Source organism: Alligator sinensis, unplaced genomic scaffold (assembly GCF_000455745.1).
Source record: "Alligator sinensis unplaced genomic scaffold, ASM45574v1 scaffold840_1, whole genome shotgun sequence".
Lineage (NCBI taxonomy): Eukaryota > Metazoa > Chordata > Crocodylia > Alligatoridae > Alligator > Alligator sinensis.
Window position 1 is genome coordinate 79,419 of NW_005842643.1, and position 22,675 is coordinate 102,093.

Sequence of the window (22,675 nt, forward strand, 5' to 3'; positions counted from 1 at the left end):
CTTTCCCTAGTAGTAGGATTGCCAACCCTCCTGGACTGGCCAGGAGTCTACTGGAATCGGCATTGATCTCTCAGTAACTATTGAAAGCAATCTGGGAGATTTTAATAAGCTATTTTAAGAAAATGAACTTAATGACATTACATCATATTGGAGAAAAAAAATCTCCCAGAATAGCTCCAGTAAGAGTTGGCAGCTCTACCCAGTAGGACCTATCTAGATAATGGGTCCAAGTACAAGGGAGGAAAGCAAGGACTAGATGCTCAATTCTCCCATTTCCCCATGGGAGTGGGAAGCATTCAATCCACTATATAAATATTCCCTGTATCACTAAACTAGAAAATGCTAGCCTGTGAACATTTCAGCATTAAAGGAAAAGCTGAGGCGTTTAATAATGAATTGATCATGATTTAGTACTTACATGCGATAACTTTGGAATATTTAATCATAGAACACTTGGTAGCTAAAGTTGTCTGATTTGATTCTGAAGTTGTAACTCCCAGTCTTTCGTTGGTATTGGAAAATTAAAATGGCTGCTACTGCCAGCACAAAAACAAACACAGTGATGACAATAAGGATGATGTACCCAACTCCTAGCCCAGGCTCCTTTCTTGTCTTTGAATCAGATGCTACAAATAGAAAAGATAAAAGTTTTTGAATTCTAAAACTTTGTTCCTGATTAAAGAACCCAGCAGAGCAGTAAGATTTTGCATAAAATTTAGGGTGCATCAAGTAGCTGAGCACAGTGGTAAGAGTATAAATACAAAATTAATTAAGTCACTTTGGGAGGGTGATTATCACAAAAACATCTGTGACTTAAAAACCAAGAATACTCCAGCTGGTGTTTAGAAATTTGGCTCTAAACTTTTTTCTGTAAAAATTATGACAAAGCAATGGACGAGATGAATACATAGATTTCTGACATGCTGTCCTATTTTCAGGATAACCAAACAGATACAACTTCCATTGATTTTAGTCCTACTGTCATTATTCCATGAGTAAATTCAATCTTTTTCCCAAATATTTAAACACTTCTCTAAAGACAGGTGTTCAGTCTTCAGTACATATGTGCATTTGTGCACGTGCTCTTAATTTACATATGCTTCTTATCTTTTTAAGTACATGCTTGATGTGCATAAGGAAACAAGGTATTCATCCAAGCACATAGCCAGCAAGGCACCCAACTGGTTATGAGCTTGTGCCAATACCTGATGGACATTCAAGTTACTGACATCTGTATGCAATCAAATATAAACTCTTTGTTAAGGTGTTGTTCTCAACCGCTTATGTGCAGGATACAGAAGCCATGTGATTTTTCCAAGACAGATGTAATGCAATAATGCTTAATGTATTTACTGCTTATCTGTGAATCCAAAAGTCAAAGCCATGGAATTGAAGTGAAGATATACTATGCACATGGCAATCCCTGGATTCCTTAGCACTGCCAATATTAGGCGCAGGTAGAACATATATCTATAGGCACATGTAGATGTTCCCAGGACTCAATCTATATCATGCAACTTAAAGCTTGGTCACCTGTTTGCTGGTGCCAGAAGCCAGACCAGGAACATGATCTAAGTAATTAGGGTGATGGTGAGATTGGGGATGGGCTAGTGGGTCTGTAGGGAGTGTTGACAGGATCAGGAAGGGGCTGGTAGTCATGAGGGCACTGTTCATCCAGGGCTGGAGATGGTCAGGGGGGCTAAATATAGTCCAATCAGAGTGGGGAGGGTAGGAAAAGTGCAGTCCCAGGGCTAGGGTGAATGGCTGGGCTTTCCCAGCCCTGGGGCTGTGCCCTTAACGTGTATACATGTTCAGTAGATTGAGCTACCATACCCAAGCTAACTTAATGCACTTCCTCAAGTGAATTGAGTTAAATCAGGCTGGCTATATTTTGTCCAATCTAACTTCCCTGAATGTGTCAGCACTTGGATCAACCTAACCCTCGTTAGATTGATATACACGTAATGTCTGCATGTACCCTAGATCTACACTTAGCAGTACCACTTGCTACAGTACATGGCAAGCAGAGTAACATCACTGTACAACCTGAACAGCAAAGGTTCATAACATTTAACTATACCTGCTCCCCTGCTGTCACACATTTAGGCTTACCTTTCCTTTATGTTTAGAGTTAGACATTAAAATCTTAAAATTAATCTCACACTTAAAATTATAAACATGTCTGGGCAGGGATGTGAGGTAGCAGCAGAGTGGAAAGTAGTATCTAATATTTTCAATTTGGATACTAGCATAGGCACCAATTTCATGGGTGCGCCAATGCTCAAGCACCTGCAAAAAAAAATTAGCGGGTGCTCACCCACAAGCCATGTTGGGCAAGCCGGGTTGAAGTAACATGCTGCCTCTTCTGGGCATGCATGGGGCTCAGCACAGGAACCAAAAAAAAGCACCCACTAGCATAAACCAAAGTCAGCATCTATGGATACCAAAACTATTTTTTTTAATACAAGTAGTAGCACACAGTATGATCATCTGTCCATAAATTTAGTGTCCATCATTTATTAGCAGTATGCAACATTGGTGACAGTATTTCCAAATACAAATGCAAGAAAGATTTGGTAAATATTATACACAATTGTATGTACTGGACTTAATTGCCATATGTAAAAAACAAAATTAAAACAAAATAAAATGCAAAAAATAAACTTTTAAAACAAAACAAAATGATGGCAGCAACCAACTATGAATTTCAGGCAACAATGGCACTTAAAAAGAATGCTTAGAGATAAATTCAGATGGGAAGTGCAGATTTCCTGGCACTAACTCTTCCCTAGATTACCCTATTCCTAGGCCACCGCTACTGAAAAGGAGACTATGTTGGTGCTAAGTACATGGCAAGGCACCAAGTCAAAAATCAACCCATGCCTAGCAGCCCATTGGGCTAGTGTAGTAAAGGCATGCCAGCTTTGATAGCAAATGGCATGCAAGGAAGGGAGGTAATTTGCCTTACATCCAGCCATCTTTGATTTCTAAGCCACTTTGACCAGGTACAGTTAGGGTGACTGGGAGCAGCCTGTGGTGTAAATTCTGAATGGGGCTTAAACTCATACCTCAGAAGCCACAATGAGACACCAAAAGTGTTCTGTCCTACCTCCAATGCATGAAAAGAAGGCGTAGACTAGACTCTATTCCAATTCCAACTTATTCCAGTCCTCCAACATTTTGGTATTACATTATTATGATGTAAGGGAGAAAAAGTTTGTATATGTTAGGTCAGTGGTTCTCAATCTTTTTTAGACTGGAGGGGCGTGTCTACATGAGACACTTCACTGCACAGTGGGCTAATCTAATAACAGTAAAGCATCACTGCCTACACATGTGCACCATTTACCATGCAGTAAATTAGTCTACTGCCCAGTTAGCTACTACCTGTAAATGCAGGTAGTAAACTAACTGCCCAGTAGATACTGTGCAGCGCATGTGTCGATGCTAACCAAAAGCAAATTTGCTCCTGGTCATCCCCAACACCAGGGGGGGACAGAGAACAGGGAACTCCCTCAGTCCTGGTGCTCCTCAGCTACTGGCTCCCCCCCAGGAGCCAGGAGCTATGCAGTGTCAGGACAGGGTAGCTCTTTGTCCCCCAACAATAGCCAGGAGGCAAGTAGCACTGGGACTGGGGAGCTTTCTATTCCTCAGGTGTTGGCTGGGAGCTGTCCCACTTCTGGGGCAGCTCCCAGCCAGTCTTCAGCTGGGTGGGGAAATCCTCAAGCAGCCAGAGGTTGGCCTGGAGCTACCCCAGAAGCAGGATGGCTCCCAGCCATATCTCAGCTGATCAAGGATTTCCCTGCCCACCCAGGGGCTGGTTGGGAGCTTCCCCAGAAGCAAGACATCTCCCAGCCAGCCCCGACCTGCACAAGGAAGCTCTGCTATGCGTGGGACTTGTCCCTATGTGCATGGAGCCTGGACAGTTCTGCAGCAGCAGCTGTCTCCCAGACCCCTGCATATCAGGACCCCTCCCAATGTATATAGGGCCAGGAGACAGCTATTTCTGAAGGTGACACAGCTCTCCTGGCCCTGTGCACATCGGAATTGGCCTCCGTGCTTCCTGCCAGTGCCTGGGCTAGTACCCCAGGGGAGCCTGGAGCTTCTCCTGGCTGCTGTAGGAAGCCAGAGCAGAGTAGGAGCAGCCCTGTACCGGGCTGCTCCTGTTAGGAGCAGATTTGCTCCCAACAGGAAGCACATGTAGATCTCCCAGGGAAAGCTTACTGTGCAGTATTTTACTGCACATTAGGCTTTTATAGCATTAATAGCATGTGTAGACACACCTGAGGCACCCCTTTTTAGACTTGAGGCACTCCTCAGAAATTGCCAGCTCTTAGTGGTTATTCATTTTTTTTGACTGCAGAAAAATAGAGCAATTCTTCTGTTGCAAAGATCTTGGAAAGTCCATAACAGATCCAAATACTTTTGACAATACAGATTCCTATTTGGAATTTCTGGGTTAATCTTGTGAATCATGTTTGTATACTTAAAGTGTTAAGATTGCATAGCACCCCACAGCACTCTAGTTGAAGATCTTTGTGTTAGGGAGCCTAGGGGAGTGTATCAGACTTATATTATATCACCTCATATCATCTTTGATTTTGGTCTTCAGAGCTTAATGGGCTGCGCTCTAAAAAAACAGGGCTAGTTTGCCAGGACACTATACAAAAAAAAATACTGATTGTGATACTTAATACTAGGGAGGCTCAGGACAGTATAATTCAAACTACCTATTTGTCTGTGTAAATAATTCCAGTTGATTCCCAGCACATATAATTGCAAAGAACATTTTCTTTTTTTTTTCTTCCCCTCCAATTGTTGACAATCATTGTATCTCAATCAGCACAGATTTTATTGTAAAATATCAGCAATATCTCAATCAACAATCATGCTTCTCAGATATATAGTATGGGTATCTCCCTAACAGAGAAGGCTTTGAGGCTCACCCATCAGTAAAACAGAATCTTAAAAAAGTTAAATAATTAGTCTTAACTTTTTGCAACCATCTATAACTTACCAGCAGCTTTGCACAGGGGTCCCCAGGAAGTTCTGTGCGTGGCAATAATTTCGCCTGTTTTCAGGGATCGATCACCATTGCAGGTCTGTAAAAATCCCCCAAAGATCTATGTTTAATCACAGATGTTATACCTTATGCCTTTTAATGACCACCTTAAAGAATTAAGAATTTATCTGGCCATCAAATCCCAGATACTGCCTTCAATCTCTCTCAACAATAACCTTTGGCCTTTAAAAAGAAGCTAAAAAGAGAAGATCAGAGAGAATGGCACTAGCAAGATATGTTGTGGTTTGCCAGTCACAACATTGGAACCTCCATAAATGGGACTTTGGAACAAATAAGTAGCCCAGTGGTACCCTAGAGATGCCTAAAAAAGAAAGCCCAGAAACCATGTTTTTAGTATTTTCTGTACAGTGTAGTAATATGCTAGCTAGCTTTCTCCTTGTCTCTTAGGACATGGGAAAAAGGAATTATGAGTTGCAGAATGTTTCCTCAACAACACTGCTCATTATTATTATATAGGTTGCAATATACTACACATAACAGTTTTCATCAATATCAGTGCTCCTATAAAAGACTGTGCCATTCCTGAAGAGTTTACAGACTAATCTGAGACAAGCTTTAATGTGTAAATGCAATATGCAAAACAAAGAATACAAAGGTAAGCCCAAAGGGTAGCTTGACTACATCAGAAAGTTTCACTTGTTATACTGATATACCAAAAGGAGAACTTAAACTAATAAATGTATAACTCCCTATATAGATACCTGTTTTAGTCTAAGAGTGATTTTTTTCCTCTCATTTGCCCTAAGTGCCTTCCAAAACAGAACAAACTAAAGTCAGTAATGTCACTATGATACTGGAATAAGAATATTCACCTGAGGAATTACACCAGTATAAATGTGTCAGCTTAAATTCACATTGTAACTTATATCAGTATAATTTTCCCATGAGGACAAACTCTAATACATATTTAGGTAGAGAGTTATTACACACTCTGTTGGATGTTTAGCTCCAGTTTCTAATCATATAATAATACTATATTATAATGTAGCGGGCTTGCCAACAGCAGCCTGATTTGCCAGCTCGGAAGCGCTCCAAGCTATTGGTGGGGCATTCCCACCAATCAGGTGATGGCAGGGGAGGCCTGCCCCGCCCCTACCCAGGGGCAAGGTGAAGAGCCAGACCTGAAAGGGGCCTAACCCCTTCTCTCTCTGATTCCATTTGCAATCTGGGGGCATAGCCCCTAAGGGAATAAAAAGGCAGCATGCCAGGCACACAAGTGGCTGCAATGAGGAACAGAGAAGAGGGTGAAGAAGAGCTGGCAGAGCTGGCCAGTGGGGCAAAGCTGTTGCCTCTGAAGAGCCCAGAAGAAAATTGTCGAATGGGGAGGGGAAAGCGGCAACATCCCCCAGCCCTGCCGCGAGGGAGTGTGGAGAGCAGTGCACGGAGGGTCCAAGAGGGACCAAATCCCTGGAAGCTGCACAAGGCAGCTCAGGTCTCCAACCCCTGGCATGAGGCCAGACATTTGGTGCGTAGCTGGTGCATGGAGGGTCCAAGAGGGACTGAGGCCCTGGGAGCTGCATGAGGCAGCTTGGGTCTCTAACCCCTGGCACGAGACCGGGCAGTCAGTGCGCAGCCAGTGCGCAGAGGGTCCAGGAGCAGACTGGGATCCAGGAGCTGCTCGAGGCAGCTCGGGTCTCTAATCCCCGGCACAAGGCTGGGAACACGGTGCACAGGTGGTGCACAGAGGACCTGGGGACGGACCAAGACCCCAGTACTGCACAAGGTGGCTCAGATCTCCAACCCCTGGCACAAGGCCGGACACATGGCAGAGAAGAGTCATCGGTGCACAGGACAATGCACAGGGCCTAGAGAGGGCCCAGGCCAGAGGGAGTCATGGGCAGCTGAGGACTTCCCTGCTGAGGGAGGAAACGCTTTGCCCGGGGCAACCAGCGCAGCTTCATTGGTCCCAGAAAGTTGTGAGTTGCCCCGGGAAGAAGGATTCTCACAAGGGAGAAGGGATTCCACCCCATCAGTTGGGGCTAGCAGCCGGAGGGAAAGCCCCAAAGGGAAAGGGCTCCCAGGGGTCTTGAGGGTTTCCTTTCGTGGGCTATTCAAGCTGGGTAGCAGGGAGCCTGAAGGGCCCTGAGGATCTTTTGCCTCTCCTTATCTTTGGGGCATTGCCACTGCCCCAGGACAACAAGGGCTGTTCTTCTGTTCCTTTTAGAGATGTAGCTTTTTCATCTGATGTTTCTGTGTCTCATATTTTGTGAACCCTGCGTCTCATATTTTGTGAATTTGCACCTCATGCTTTGTAGGTTAGTATTTCACTAGAGCATAAGGTTGCATGATGTTTACTGAGACCTTTGCTTCCCAGATCCCTCACCTGCATCCAGAGTATATATATTGCACATAGTTTCCATGTTTTTAATATATGTTCCATTTTTAACTCTTCCTATGTATTAATAAATTTGTATATAGTTAAAGTCCTAAGACGTATCCTGGCTTTACTCTATAGGGGAAGGAGGAAACTGCATGTAGTGGGGAGTTTCACCCCACAATGCACTTGCCCTGCTAACATTCCCTTCAACTGGAGAGGGGAGTACATAATTGGGTACTATCCAGGCTACAATAACATTAATGTTATATACATGGCTCTGTCCTACTTTCTTCCAAAAACAGAATTTTGAATCTTAGCCATTTCCTATTATGAGAGGTTTTTTTCACCTACATTTTTCCATTCCAGAGCTGAGCGAGTCCAAGACTCCCATACCAAGAAAATGAGGAATGACAAGATTGAGAGAAAAAAAGAATGTATTCTAAACCTCTGAGCTAAGGTCAGGTCTTAAATGTGAAGGTATTTCCTGAGACAGAAGACACATCAGAAGGAAGAGGAGGAGGAGCATTCAGTTTTACAGTGGGTTACCTAATTCAGGTAGGGCTGGATGTCATTTTCAAGCCAGGCCAAATAAGGAGTAGTGAAGAAACACAGCAAAAATCAAACTGGGACTCAGAACTGCAGTTCAATCCTTCCTTTCTCCACAGGTTCTGAAACCTTTTCCTGACACAACTTGATTTCCCAACTTTTTCAGTGAGAGGGGTGGATCAGCACCAAGGCTTCAGTCCTTCCCTACCCACTGTATGAAAGGAATTAGCAACCTTGAATTTATTTAGACTTCAGTAAAGCCTTTGTTTCTTTTTCCCACATCATTCTCTCAAACAAACTGGAGGGTACTGGGCTGAACCAGTCTACAGTGAGGTGGGTGGACAACTGGCTCAGAGGCTGCTCCCAGAGAGTTGTAATCAATGGGATGGCCTCATCCTGGAGGGCCGTCTCCAGTTGTGTCCCCCAGGGATCAGTGCTTGGACCCATGCTCTTTAAGATATTTATTAATTACTTGGATGATGGGGTGGAAAGCTCAATGATTAAGTTTGCAGATGATACCAAGCTGAGGGGAAATGCGGGCACATCAGCAGATAAGGTAAAGATCCAGAGCGACGTTGACAGACTGGATTCATGGGCAGAATGGAATCAGATGAGATTTAATAGGGAGAACAGCAGGGTTCTTCACCTAGGTAGGAAGAACCCTCACCATAACTAAACAATGGGTGGTGGTCCACTGGCTGGCACAGCATCTGAGAAAGACCTGGGGGTTGTGATTGACCAGAAGATGAACATGAGCGATGAGGTTGCCAGCAGGGTAAATAGAACTCTGGCCTGCATCAGCCAATGTGTGGCCAATAGATCCAGGGAGGTGCTCTTCCCCATCTGTTCAGCATTGGTGAGGCCGCAGCTGGAGTACTGTGCCCAGTTCTGGGCACCGCACATCAAGAAGAATGTGGATAAGCTTGACAGGGTACAAAGAAGGGCCACCCGTATGATTAAGGGCATGGAGGATAGGCCCTATGGGAAGAGACTCTGGGAACTGGGCCTGTTCAGTCTGAGTAAGAGAAGATCTGATAGCTGCCTACAAGTACACCAGAGGTAAGCATCAAGATGTAGAGGAGCAACTCTTCAGGAAGGCACCTCAAGGCAGGACGAGGACCAACAGGCATAAGCTAAAAGAGGGTAAATTCAGGCTGGACATAAGAAAAAACTTTTTATCTGTAAGGGTCACCAGAATCTGGAACACACTCCCAGCAGAGGTGATGCAGTCCCCGTCCTTGGAGGTGTTCAAGATGAGGCTGGACAAGCACCTTGTTGAGCTCATCTGAGACCAATACCTTCCTGCCCTTGGCAGGGGACCAGACCTGATGATCTTACAGGTCCCTTCCAGTTCTATGATTCTAACCTAACAGCACCAGTTCTCCCTCTCTGCACAGGTCTGGTAACATGTGGGCCTGCAGCCAGGCCCATAAATCAATCAACTGTACAATAAACCAGTTTAACCTAGTAAATCAGTTCAACCTAGGCATCCAAGGCCCAGTCCTGCTTCTCTCCGATTTTCCCACCATTTTTTTGGTGACCCTTAACACTCTTACTTTGGCATTCTGAGGGGTTCTGTGTACCCTGCATCCTTTTTTGACATACCCAATAGTTTCCAAATGCCCCTCACTCCCCTGCTCTGACTGTCTTGATGGTTTCCTTTTCCCATCTTCCTGTGTTTTCTACAAAGTTCTCATCACTCCACCATCCTCTCCTAATCCTGCACAAGGCCATTTTGAAATTAAATTCATAATATGCACCAAATTAACAGTATTTGCATAAGACCAGGGTTGTCAACTGGGGGTACACATACCCCTGGGGGTACTTGGACCGGTCCTAGGGCAGGCAGGGACGGAGTGCCACTGCCTCCCAGGAGCAGGACCACAGCAGGGTAAGGGCAGCGGTGCCCCTCTGCAGGGTGGGAAAGCTTACACATGATGGCCACCGCCACCACACACCAGCCTGGTAAGCTTCCCTGCCCCGCAGAGGAACACCGCTGCCCTCACCCCGCCCAGTGAGCTTCCCTGCCCTCACCCTACCCTGGCCCTGCTCCTGGGAGGTGGTGGCACTCCGTCCCGCCCGCCCACAAGCCACCCCTGCTTCCCTGCTCCATATCTGCCTGCACGCTACCCCCCCTCAGTGTTCAGCTGTGTGCTACCCCTCCCTCCACTCAGCGTTCGGCCATGTGCTACCCCATGCCCTGCTCAGCATTCAACCACGTGCTACCTGCCCTCCCTGCTCGGTGTCTGGCCACTGGGGGTACTTAGACTAAAAAAGGTTGAAACCCCTGGCATAAGAGATAAACTTTCATTAATATGAGGCAATGCATTTTCCATTCTTGTTCCATATCCTACAAGAAAGATGGCGTAGAAAAAGCTTCTCACCTCCCTTGCTGTAAACCAGGAGTCTTTCTGATTAAGTCCATGAAAATAGGCCATCATGAAACCACTCTAATTGAGATCAGCAGCAATTAATGTATTTAGTCTTGTAATGTAAGTGTAATGTGTGTAACAGCAGGTGGAACCAGGGAGCAGTCTGCAGAGCTGTGCTGACTGTTAATTTGGACTGCAACTCCCAGAAACATTCAGGGGAAGAGGAAGCTTGAGGCTGGAGTAAGGACAAGAAAGAGCAGCCTGCATGTGGAACCTGATCAGCCCTACACAGAGAAGCGTGCAGTGGAGCTGAAGATCTCACTGGCTCAGTCAGTCAGGACTGTGGACTGAAGGAGCTGGACTCAGATTTGGGGGCAGCTGCAGGCTGCTGTTTGAGCACTTTAGGAACTAAAGCCTTGTTTGGGGACACTTCCAGTGGTGTGTGGCAGAAATTGAGGTGCTGAGTGTATGCAGGGTTCGAATTAAACTCCAACTCATGGGGGTTTCTGTGACGGTGGCAGCCAGAAGGAGCTGCTGCCACCACCACCCGAGCTACTTAAAAAGGTGCCGGGTGGGATGGGGGCTCTTGTCTCTTATGCAGGGCTCTCATCTCTTATAGGAGGCTCAGACCCCACCTCCACCCCCCCCAAACCCTCCCCCCTCCATATTTTGAACCCTTAGTGTATTTTATAACAGTGTTGATGTTTCTTTATCTTTTACCTGTTCTCTCCCTTTGGTCCCTTTGGCTTGTGACCCTAACCCCTATGATTTTCTGTATAAAAGTGGGAACTCCCCCTTGCTTCATGTACCAGTTTCTGGAGCTGCTGGGTTGGCACAGTCTTCCCCTGGCCCATCTAATAAAAGATGTTAAGATAATAACAAATACAATATTGATCTCTGTGGCTCCTCCTAGTCTTTTCCTCAGATCTGTTCACTGCTCTTTACCCTTTGTGTGTAGTTCTTCAGCCAGTTTTCATGTTCACACTACTTTGGACTAAATAGGCAAGTAATACTTTGTAAAATATTATATCAAACACTTCAACACACCACGATGTACGTTACATCTACTGCAGATCCTCTCTCAACAAAACCTGTGGTTGTAGCAAAAAACAAGACAATGAATTTCCCCAAAAAATAAACCCTCCAAAAATTGGAGTTCAGTCTTAAGTGGGGAAGCTGATTTTTTTCGCCTGGAATAGAAGCACAAAAATGTAAAATGACTGCTGCTTTTTTCCTTTTCTCTACCCAGCGGCCACGTGGAGGGAAGGGGAAAGTCCAGGCTTTGGCAGTAGCTATAGTTTTAACCTTTTCACAAATGAACTGAAGCAGAGACAGCCTAATCTTCATCTCATTTACGCATCCTCACAGCCAATTCAACTATGAAAGAGTTAAAACTAGCTTTTGCCTGAGCAGGAAAGGGAAGGTGACTGAGCTAAATGCAGCAGAAATTCTGGAAAAATCGTTTTCTTCATTCTGCCTTCTCCAAACCAAGGTGCATGTCTTATTTAGGGTCATGTGGGATGGTACTAGATTATTACCATGGTACCAAATTAACATGGTAATCTAGTCCATGGTACTACAACTTTGTCCTGTAGGAGATTGAGATATCACCTATTACATAAAAACAGGATATCACAGATTCTAGGAAGTAAGATCATTTATTTAAACACTTAGTCCATCAGTAGGTTTGTGCATGAGTCTGCCCTGCAATGCTCCCTACATTTCCTCCCAACTGGGCTTTGTCCAGATTGTGTACCTTGTATTACCTTTTCTTTACAAAAGGGGAGAAGTAGCAAAGATGTTGCTGGGCTGAGACTTTGGCAACCTACTCCATGTTTACACATCATCCCTGCCAAGCCCAGAACGGCAATCCAGTCACTCCCTCTCCACCCATAACCAAACCTAGCAATTAGAGAGCACATCTGAATTAGATGACCCTGGCCACACACTCCAGCCTCACCTCTGTGGGCTATCACTTGGGCATACGTTCAGGACCACTAAATCAAATACATTGGCTCTAAACCAGGCTTGAGTGAGGGCAGCACAAGAGCAACTAGGCAGGGTTCATTTCCTCAGCAGTAGTCCTGAGAAGCAGAGAAGCAGCATAGACATGATCATATATTCTGTTCCTTGCTCTGCTACTAGCTAACTGCGTGAGCTTGGGAGAATCCCTGCCCCTCTTTGCCCCGCAGTTTTTCCCTCTGTAAAATGGAGCTAATGATACTTACCCACCTTTTAAAACACTATGGCCCAATCCAGATGTACAGGCACATGCGGAGCAAATGGAGTTCACATAAGGAATACCTCTTACTACTGAAAGGTTGATGTTAGTTTGCCACAAGCCAGTCAAGTTAATTTTGACAAATGAATGTGTGTTTAGGGAAGAAGTGAACTCTAACCCTATTACCTTTTCTTCTTTGTTTAATTTTGTCAAATAGAAACTAAAGTTATAGTCAAGTAAATTGTCAAGCCCTATAAACCATGGTGTTACTTTAAATATTCAATCTTACATAAATAATTAGCTGTCAGACCTAGTGCCCTCCTTTTTTTTTTTCAATTGAATGTCTAACTCCTCTTTTCTGTTTTCTCTGGGGAGAATTTTGTAACTTGAGACAGGAACAGATTTTCATCTCATATGCCCTACTAGGAGGTATCATTTGCTTTGTATTGAGGCAAAATTGAATGATATATGGCTAGAGAAAATTCTTACATAAGGGATCAAAGAGCCAATGAAAATAATTTTGGCAAAAGAAAAGGAAAAGATCCTTATACATTCAGTAAAAAGAGAAAGCCAGCAGAGAGTCCCTATTCTTGTTTTCCATGAGCAACAAATTATAAAGGTGGAATAGTATATGGTATATGCCTGGAACTACATAGAAACTATGGTCTTTTTTTATTACACTCAGAAGACAAAGGTTGACACAGATTATGTCATCAACATATTGCTCATTATTATCTTATTTTAAAGTAATTATTAAAAGGTGCTGGATTGACGGTACTAGAAACCTAGCTCCATGGAACTAGATAGTTACCATGCAAGCTTCCTCACACAGTGCCAAAGCCATGATGTGTAGAAACAGTGCTTAGGGAAAAATATGGACTGTTATTCTGTTCTTGAATTTTCTGCCATTACTGTGAGTAAAGGTGCTAGTTGACCATTTTTGTGGTGTAGATGCAGTGAGGAGCAGTATTGAGACTACCTGCTCTTTTTGCAAGAGTAATCAGATGATAGGTTTCTTTCAGTCATTGAAGATCAGTAACCACCAATTTGAGAGTAAAAGGCTAAGCCACCCAGCTCCCAACCTTTCATACCACTTTTTAAGTTCCATACTTGAACTAGGCAATGGAAAACAGAAAGAGGGGAAGATGGGGGCTTACATATGACTGTATTGTTTCTCTACCTCTCACTGCTTCCAGTTGAAAAAAGAAAGGCAATGTAGAAGTAAGGATGAGGACGCCAATACTTTTGGAAGCATATTTTCCAGCTGGAGTAGTATATAGGACATAGTCACATAGAAAAAGTTTAAAGGAGCAAACCCCTTACCGTCCTGCAGGTGCTTTCAGGAGTCTCTACACAAATGCGAATTCTGCAGTGGAGATAAACCACAGAATTGTTGACAAAGGAAAAGATCTTCAGTTTAAACTGAGCTTTGCTTGAGTTCCCATTCTCAATGAGAGATGTGTAAGTATTTGGGACTGGGCAGCTGAAACACAGGAACAGGAACACACACAAAATAACTAAGAGCTATTAGTGTTATATACCCTGGCAACAGTACTTTGTAATTCAGCTTTTAAGCTGTTTTTGAATATCGATAGCTAGATATTCTATATAGTATTCTCTATCATGGACAGTGGTAACAAGATGATGGTTGTAGACTTATCCCCTGAACAGTACCACTGGACAATAGCACTGGGCCATCTAAACAGAACAGGAAATTCAAAGACAAGCATTAGTGGGGTACTGCAGTATCAGTATTTGTGAGGCGGCAGGGGAGGGAAGGAGGCGGGGGGGAAGGAAACCAAATTTAATCCTGAGCTTACAAAAGGTAGAAAGCAAATGGAGTTCACATATGGAATACCTTTTACTGCTGAACGGTTGATGTTAGTTTGCCACAGGCTAGTCAAGTTCATTTTGTCAAATGAATCTGTGGTTCTAATGACCAAAGCTGCCTCCATCACATCAGGGATCAAAACCAACACCTAAAAAATGTCTCCTTTACAAATACTAAGGGAAGGCCCCAACCTCACCAAGATCCCTTTTAAACTGTCTGAGGTATTTATTTTGAAAAGAAGAATGATTCTTGGATGGCAGATAAAAAAGAGAACTTAAAAGAAAATGTATAAATAGCCATCTTAACTTACACGGAATGGTCTTCAAGCTAAAAGGTAATACTGCTAGAAAGCTGGCACATCACTTCCAGCTGCAGAATATGCTATACCTGTTGTTAATAAAAGCAAATGACAGAGGATCCACTGAATTATTGGATGGAGTTGCCCAGCATTCAGTGAGGACCACCTTGAGCTTGCTTCCCTCTTTATGAATTCCTACTTCAATCAGTATGTCATCACTGGCTGAAATGCTGAAATTTTTGGGTATTGGAGAGTTTCCAACGAACAGCTGCATTTCAGTAATAAAGCGTCCAGATCCATGTAAATCCTCAAAAATGGTGTAAACCCTGCAAAGACAATTTTAAAGATCATAGATTCAATAGTATGTTTCTATAGGTGAGAAATATAAAGCTTGGTTTTCTGGCATCCATGAACCACCAGAGTGAGGAAGAAATCAGCTAGCCAACATGATGCTAGGATTTTCAGGAGAGGGTCGGTCCAGGTTACATTGGCAGACCTAAGGGAAGTATGGAAAAGAGTAGTGGAGATGAGAGTAGGAAGCTACAGAGGGTGAAGTGTACTGGCAGTGTAAGGAGAGAACACCAAGGGAAGAGGATTGCACCTTACTTCAAGGCTCAGAACCAGGAGAGCTAAAGCTTGATGCAGAAGACAAGAGGAAGCCAATGAAGGGATTCAAAGAGAGAGTGACCTGTTCAGAATGACAAGAGAAGGACACAACTGTTTGGACATGCTGCAGGAGAGTGATGGAGAGGAGGGAGGTGATGGTCCAGTAACCAAGGCCCAGATAGGATCTCTGTTATAGGGATAAGGAGGAAGGGCCAAGGTTTGCAAATGCACTAGAACAGCATTTCCCAAACTTTGATACCTGAGGTGCATGGTCTTCTGAATCAAGATTGGTGGCACACATCACTCATACACCCAAAAAGGGGTGGGGGGAGGGAGGGAAGGGAGCGTTTTAAATAGATCTAAGTTCAGAAAAGATATGGAGGGGTGCTTTGAGTCTAAAAATGTTGAGAATCACTGATTCACTTAAGAGCAGAGGGGGCAGGGCCTCACCTTCTTGTACCCTGCTTCTTCCACTGTCTGCCCTCCCTTCTCCCCTAGTCTGTAACTCAGGGGGCAAGGGTAACCCCTGCTGCTAAAGCTGCTCCTACAGGGTCTCACATGCCAGTGATCACCTCTGTAGCCCTTCTTGCTACCTCGCCTCCATCACTTATTGTAATGTCCCTAGAGTACAGCTTAGAACATAGCATTTCTTTCCCCCCACAGCTACACAGTTCTACCCATTAGCATCTGAAGTCAAAGAAAGGTTTTATTTACCATTCTGGAGTGTATCCAGATGAAGTCAAGAGGTCATTTTGAAATACACAATGAATAGGGCTCACAATCTTCAAGTGGTGGATAACTCCCTGCAAGGAAATATCATTCCGAAGTATTGTTTTCACTGAGGTGTTAGTCAGATTCTGAAAAATAAGAAGGAACCAGGGACAATTTATGAACCTTAATGTTTCTGAGAACACCATAGTCCCCCTGGTGAACTATTTCTGGTAACCATAAGCAATATCTTAGGAATTCTGTATGCTCCTCGCCATGAAAACCAAACATGTCAGCATCTATTACCTCTGTCATTTCAGGACTAGAAAATACTCTTCTCAACTGAACAAACCTGCTCTTCTCAATTAAGCCAGAATGGTCACTGTTCCATGAAAATACTCAGCATTTATGACTCATGTTCTGTGAGTGTGGCATATGAGATACATATGATGCCATACCCTTTTCCACAAAAGGTTCTTACTCCTCAGTGTCTACTATCTAGTACAGCATTGCTTGGGATATTTATTTAGATATTACAGTAAAAAATATTTTGAAAAAAGGCAGAGGTTATGAAAATCAAGAGAAGACCACCACTAGGGGCTTTTGTAACCCAAGGTGGCATGGGAAGCAGGTCAGAATTCTGGATGCATTGGAGGCAACAACATCTCCCTTCCATTTACTTCCCACCTAGGTTTAAGGATCACTTTTCACTGTACAAGAAGAGCTGAGTTCTTGGTTCATCAGAGCAGGAATCTCTGACAAGAACTAACTGCCCCACTGCACACCGTAGTCCAGTATCTCCTACTACCTTCAGTAGGGACACAGAAGTATTGGACCTGGATGTTTCTTCATATTCACCCACTCAGATGACTTACACTTTGTACTTCAGCTCCACATTCGTTCCACCCTGTCTGCAGTACAACAGAGGTGTCATTGCTGAAGCTCACATTGCAATGAGGTTCCCCAAGGTAAAGCGAAGATTCTGGGATAGATTCTTGCTGCAGAAATTTCTTCTGAATTGCAATGACAATCTTCTCAATTTCACAGAATACCTTCACAGCATCTTTTATAGAAAGCCTCTGGGCAGAGGCAATGAATGGGAGAGGGGTGACTGGTGGAGAATGGTAGACATTTGACATAGAGTCTAAGGAGGCCTGAGGTACTGCAGAGCTAGAGAACATAGCGTGTTCCAGAACTTTGGGTTTAGTAGCAAAGGAATCTTCTGCAGCAAGTGAAGATACATGTGCCCAAGGCAGTGAACGTGCCACAGGAAAAACTGTGCTGCCTGCAGGATTGTCATCTGTAGCTGCAGGACTACTACTGGGAGGAAATGCTGTAGAGGAATAAAAAGATTTAATCCAATTTGTAGACCCTAACTCATTTCTTAAGGACTTCCTTTTATTTTGAGTTTTTTTAAGAAGGAAACTCAGTTATTGGCTAAAAAGTAGATTTCTTTCTTAACTGATCACTTGCAGGTACTGCACAATGGAGCTTTCTCTTGATTAAAAATGACAGGAAAAAACTCAATGTCTCTAGAAATGCAATAACTGATTCACTCACAATGTGTATTCAGCTTCCATAAGTCTTTTGGAATCCAGAATTTAAAAACTGCTCAGCTCTCATTTAGGCACAAAAATGAGTGGTCAGATTTTGCTGCACAAACCTTCACAATAAGAGCCGCTGGCTGCTGAGCAATTTGGGAAGTCTGGTCCTCATAAGGGTGCCTAAGTTGCACCAAAGCTCTTTAGAAAATCTGGTTCTACTTGTTAGTGCCAGACATTTGGGCTAAGTGCAGACAGTCAAAAAGCCCAAAGCAGAATCAATTCAATTTTTGCAGGTTAGCCTAAGTTGCATAGATTTAACCGATAAGCAAGTGAACAAAAATTCACCTTTGATTTGGAAAATGCAGCCATATACCTGCGGTGTCTCAGGCCAGATGCTGGAGGGTGCCAGAGCACACCTCTCTGCTCACCTGGAGCAGACAGTTTGGGTCAAAGCTAGCCCACCCACCCTGCCAGGTAGGGTTTGCAGGGGAGGTGCAAAGCATCCTGGGATAGTGGGGGACTGTGAGTTAACTTGAATCTGTAGGGGATCTGGGACAGAAGTAAACCAATTTAACATAAATCAGTTAAGTCTGATAATATTTCCATCCAGGTTTATCTTAAACTGGTTTTGGCAATTTTGAAACGCACTAAACTTCTGTTGTGTTACAGATTTGAACTGGTTTCCACTCACTGATACCAGTTTATGTGAAATGTATGTCTCTAGACTTAAATATCTGTCCTTGACCACTTGGGAAAAATCTGGAGTGCAGCATGGTACAGGTACAGAAGATGTGTATTACAAATACATATCATAAAATAATAGAAATGTAGGGGTGAAAAGGACCTCAAGAGGTCATTTAGTAGAACCCCCAGCTCAAAACAGGATTGTCCTGACTATATCAGCTCAATCAAGTGTCCATCTAACCTGATCTTAAAAACACCCAAGGATAGAGATTCCACAGCCTCTCTGGATAGCCTGTTCCAATGCTTAACTACACTGTCATTCATAAGAGGATAAATGTAAACAGATTTAGCGAGAAGAATAACAAATGGGGGGTTTCTCTGGCAGGGGGAGGAAGGGGAGAGAATTGAGGGGAGTAATATGCATATGGGCACTAAACACCAAACTCCTCCTTCTAATCCTTCTTCCTACCTAGTCAGTTAACCTGTATTTTTTTTTAACAAGACCTACAATACCTGTCTTCATCCATCATTGACAGTGGCAACGTAAATGGCCTACACCCACATAACTAATAGTGGGTGCAGTTGGGGTCATATAGATTCTATTATGCAACATTTTACTGAATTATACACATAAATAGCATCTATCCTGCAATTTACATTGGAAAAAGAACCTCTTAGGAAACCATTCATATCTTTCAAGAATATCCCTAATTGAAAAATTCCTGATTTGATGCCAGGAAAAAAAAGAAAAGAAAAGGAGCAGAAACTATTTCAGAAACATGTTTCCCAAATCTTTACTATTATAGTGTTAAAGTTTCTTGATTTACTGGCATCAAACCAAGACCAGTATATATTTACAAGCCTTGTGACCTCAGTCAATACCTGTAATTTATCACTATGGCTACAAAAACAAATACAAACCACAAAAAATGTGGTCAAAGGATCTGTGAAATCAAACCACCTATTTTAGCTAAACAGTAAATTATTTGAGAAAACCTGGAGAAAACTGGATGAAATTAGTATAGACAAACAAATCATTAATAACTTTAGTATTTAATGTGACTAAAACTGCCTGCTCTCTGATTTATAGTTTCTTTTCTTTTGCCTCTGCTGCTCCCTCTGTTAATGCTTGTGAAAATAACTAGTGCTTGTAATAGTTCTGTTAACTTGTCAGGGCAAAAATAAGAAAAAAATCATTGTTAAAAAAATAATGAGAATGGCCTGACCCCATCAAATGCTCATACTCTTGCAATGAAAAAAGCATGTTGAAAATCTACTGAGTATAATAATAGAAATACTAATACAAACACTAAAGATACACCAAAATACACTTTTTTTCTAATCAGATATGTTTTCACACACTGAGGGCATATCTACATATGAATTTATGCACCCTAAATTTAATGCGCCTTAGCTTAAGGTGCATTAAGGTGATTTAGGTGCACGTCTACACGTGGACACCTTAAGTTGCCTTAATGCAGCTCACTGGGCAGTCTGCTCTGGTCAGCACCCTAGACAGTGCAGGCTTCTGAGGGATCCTGAATCCCAGGCGAGCAATGAGGTGTCCTGGCTCTGTAGGGCTGCACTACCTGGCCAGCAAACCTGCCCTAAGGGAAAGGCACAGGGGAGCCACTAGCAAAGGCTGTGCCCACACTGTACTGCCCCCTTCCCCTGCAGGGAGTCATGGAGAGTCCTGTCCCTGGTGCTTTGACAGGCATCCTCCCACCGCTGCTCCCTCTGCTGACTTACTGCACATTGACAGGGACTGCTGCTGCCAGACCACTACAGCACAGGACCTCTCAGCCTGCTCAGTCACATAGCATTAAGGTGCCTTACAGCATCTATGTGTGGGTTAAGATGCCTTAACTAATCACGCCTATATTTGATACTTGCTTCATGCAGGGATTAAATTCAGATGCAAGTAGCCTAAAATCACCATTTTTAAGGTGCATTAAGGGTGCATACGTGTAGACCCATGCCTCTTAGTGCCCCTTAAAAATGGCTAATGCACCTTAAATCACCACATGTAGATGCGCCCTGAGTCACATTTATCCTACACATAACTCCATGGCCTGAGGTGGAGACTCATTGCAGATGGATGTGACCAAATGATTTTACAAAGACGAGATCATTAGAACATCAACAAAGTCAGGAGGGAATAGAAATTATTGCCTTTGCAGCTTCTTCCGGGCCTGTCTGAATTTAGATCAATAAATCCTTCATTACAGCTGCATTGGTAGGACCCATATATGTTATGGCATGATGCCTCCGCTGAACAGTCATCTTCTTCTCTCTTGCATTCATTGTAATCTGTTTTTTAAGTGGGGAGGGAAAAAAAAGAGAATTTGTGACTGAAGTCCTGATTATTCACAAACTGGAACTTCCTTCATGGTGTCACTGTGAAACCAGTTCTTGTTGGTAGCATCATGTCACTATTATGCTTGTTCCCTACTGTACTGCTATTAACAGGAGTCTAATACAGCAAAAATACTTATATCACTGCCTAGAGGAATGCCATCAACAAGAGCCTCCCTCTGTACTGCTGATGAGAAATTCTATGACACTCACCCCAGTGATTTTTTCATTTTTCCCTGAAAAATGACAGCTGTTACTCCCCCTGCCCCACCCCAGCCCCAAGTATTCCTATAAGGAAGGAAATGTTTAATACACTGGCTGAAAAGCTGGAAAGGAAAAAAAAATGTGAAAATTTTCATCTGAATTCTCATTTTTAGTCAAAATGTATAATTTCAAAGAAAAAAATGGTTGAAGTTTCTGGGATTTTTGCAAGTTCAGATGGAAGCATTGATGCAGGTTGGTTTCCAACTTCCTCCTATTACTTGCTGCTATAACTAATATGACGCACCAACCTATAACACTTGTAGCATCAGCCTCTAGCACTTGCAGCACAAATAGTCCTTGTTACCTTGCAACAAACCCCTACTATTCATTAGTACAGTTTGCAGGGGACAAATACATCCTTGTAGGTGCTGAAAGCCTACCATGATAACAGTCATCATCTTCTTATTATGTGGCACACGGCTGTGGTGATGATGGTGGTGGTAGTAGAGGAAGTACACCACCATGTGGTAAGTCACTGGCACAGCACAAATTTCTTATGCAAATCAGGCTCTGTTCCATAAACGGATCATGTACTTGGGTGCTTTATTCACAAAAGATTTAAATTGAGCGCTCACAGCTTAAATCAGAAGGCAAAAAACCAAAGTGAACTCTTCTAAACTTCCAGGGTCAAATTTCAGAATCCTCAATGCACTGACAAGTGTTTTGCCCTACAAGAAGTCACTTAAATGTGACAGACTATAGCCCTTAAAATACAATGCCTTGCTGAATAGCGCAGCAGAGGACACAGTTATAAAGGACACATCAGGGCAGACAGTTTTCAAAATCTTTCAGAATATACAGCTGGAGATCTGGCAGACAAGGAAAATGCACTGAATTCAATGCACATATTTCAATAAAGCTCTCATGTATCCTCCCTGAGATTCTAATTGAGAGGTTAGAACTGTATCTTTTGAATCAGCATAGTGAAACAGAGGAATACCAAATACAGTGATGGTTTAAATTTTTTTTTTTCCAGAAATACATCAATCTGTGAAGTAGGATTCAGAAGCAGTTAAGAAATGAGTATTACTGATCAGTCTCAAACGTGATCTGTAAAGAAGAAATTGTATAGTAGCCATTTATGATTATACCAAACTGATGGTCTTCATCTGAGCTTTACAAGTGAGCAGTAGGCAATATTAATTGATAGTGTAACGGACACAATTATTGCCTAGATAATTAATGTGTTGGGGTTTTTATGGTTTTGCACCTGGGCTGGGGGAAACCAGTATACTGTAAAGGGAAATACTGCATTTTAGGTTGGGTTTAGGATAAGGGGAGCAGTTGTGTTTATCCTTGCATCACATTTCTTGCTTTATCTTTTCATGTTCTCTGAAAAAGTTCATTGGATGAATTGGCAGAAGTACTTAGGGGAAAATAATGGCTTTTCATCTGTCACTTTTTACAGTTTCTCTGTTCCAAAAATCACAAACTAAAGATACTCTTTATCATTTTGCCAGCTTTGAAAAATTACAGTGATATAAATTGCACCTTACCATGTATGGAGACACTGTTGTTGTCAGCTGTGAAATAAGAACTGTGTTGAAAGGCATCACGGAAAGCTGTGGCAATGTACTGGATGTCCAGATCTTCTGCTATCACTAAACTGAAACCTACCACGATGCTCCCATTAGTAATACTGGTAATGGACATTTTAATCATACCATCATCCATTTGCTGAATAAGGTTAAGGGGCATAGATTTATATACCTGTGATCAAAACATAAATGCACATGAATATAGACAGAATTAATAAAATTTCATTCAGCAATATTAGGTATTACAAGAATGCTTCATGCTCAAAACCCATTTTCTGCAGTCTCTAACTACTAAGCTTTCCTGATAC

General features: G+C 42.9%; 1 protein-coding gene across 1 annotated transcript in view; it reads right to left on the bottom strand.

Moving 5' to 3' along the window:
• The window catches only part of UMODL1 (uromodulin like 1), a 96,618-nt gene that overhangs the window by 1,883 nt on the left and 72,060 nt on the right, over nucleotides 1–22,675 (bottom strand). The window contains exons 15-22 of the mRNA XM_025215422.1: nucleotides 22,326–22,539; nucleotides 20,383–20,520; nucleotides 16,858–17,315; nucleotides 15,989–16,131; nucleotides 14,758–14,994; nucleotides 13,863–14,022; nucleotides 5,018–5,102; nucleotides 419–626 (exon numbers count right to left, since the gene is read on the bottom strand). Coding sequence (XP_025071207.1) covers nucleotides 439–626; nucleotides 5,018–5,102; nucleotides 13,863–14,022; nucleotides 14,758–14,994; nucleotides 15,989–16,131; nucleotides 16,858–17,315; nucleotides 20,383–20,520; nucleotides 22,326–22,539 — 1,623 coding nt within the window. The 3' untranslated portion in view covers nucleotides 419–438. The remainder of the gene's footprint in view (nucleotides 1–418; nucleotides 627–5,017; nucleotides 5,103–13,862; nucleotides 14,023–14,757; nucleotides 14,995–15,988; nucleotides 16,132–16,857; nucleotides 17,316–20,382; nucleotides 20,521–22,325; nucleotides 22,540–22,675) is intronic.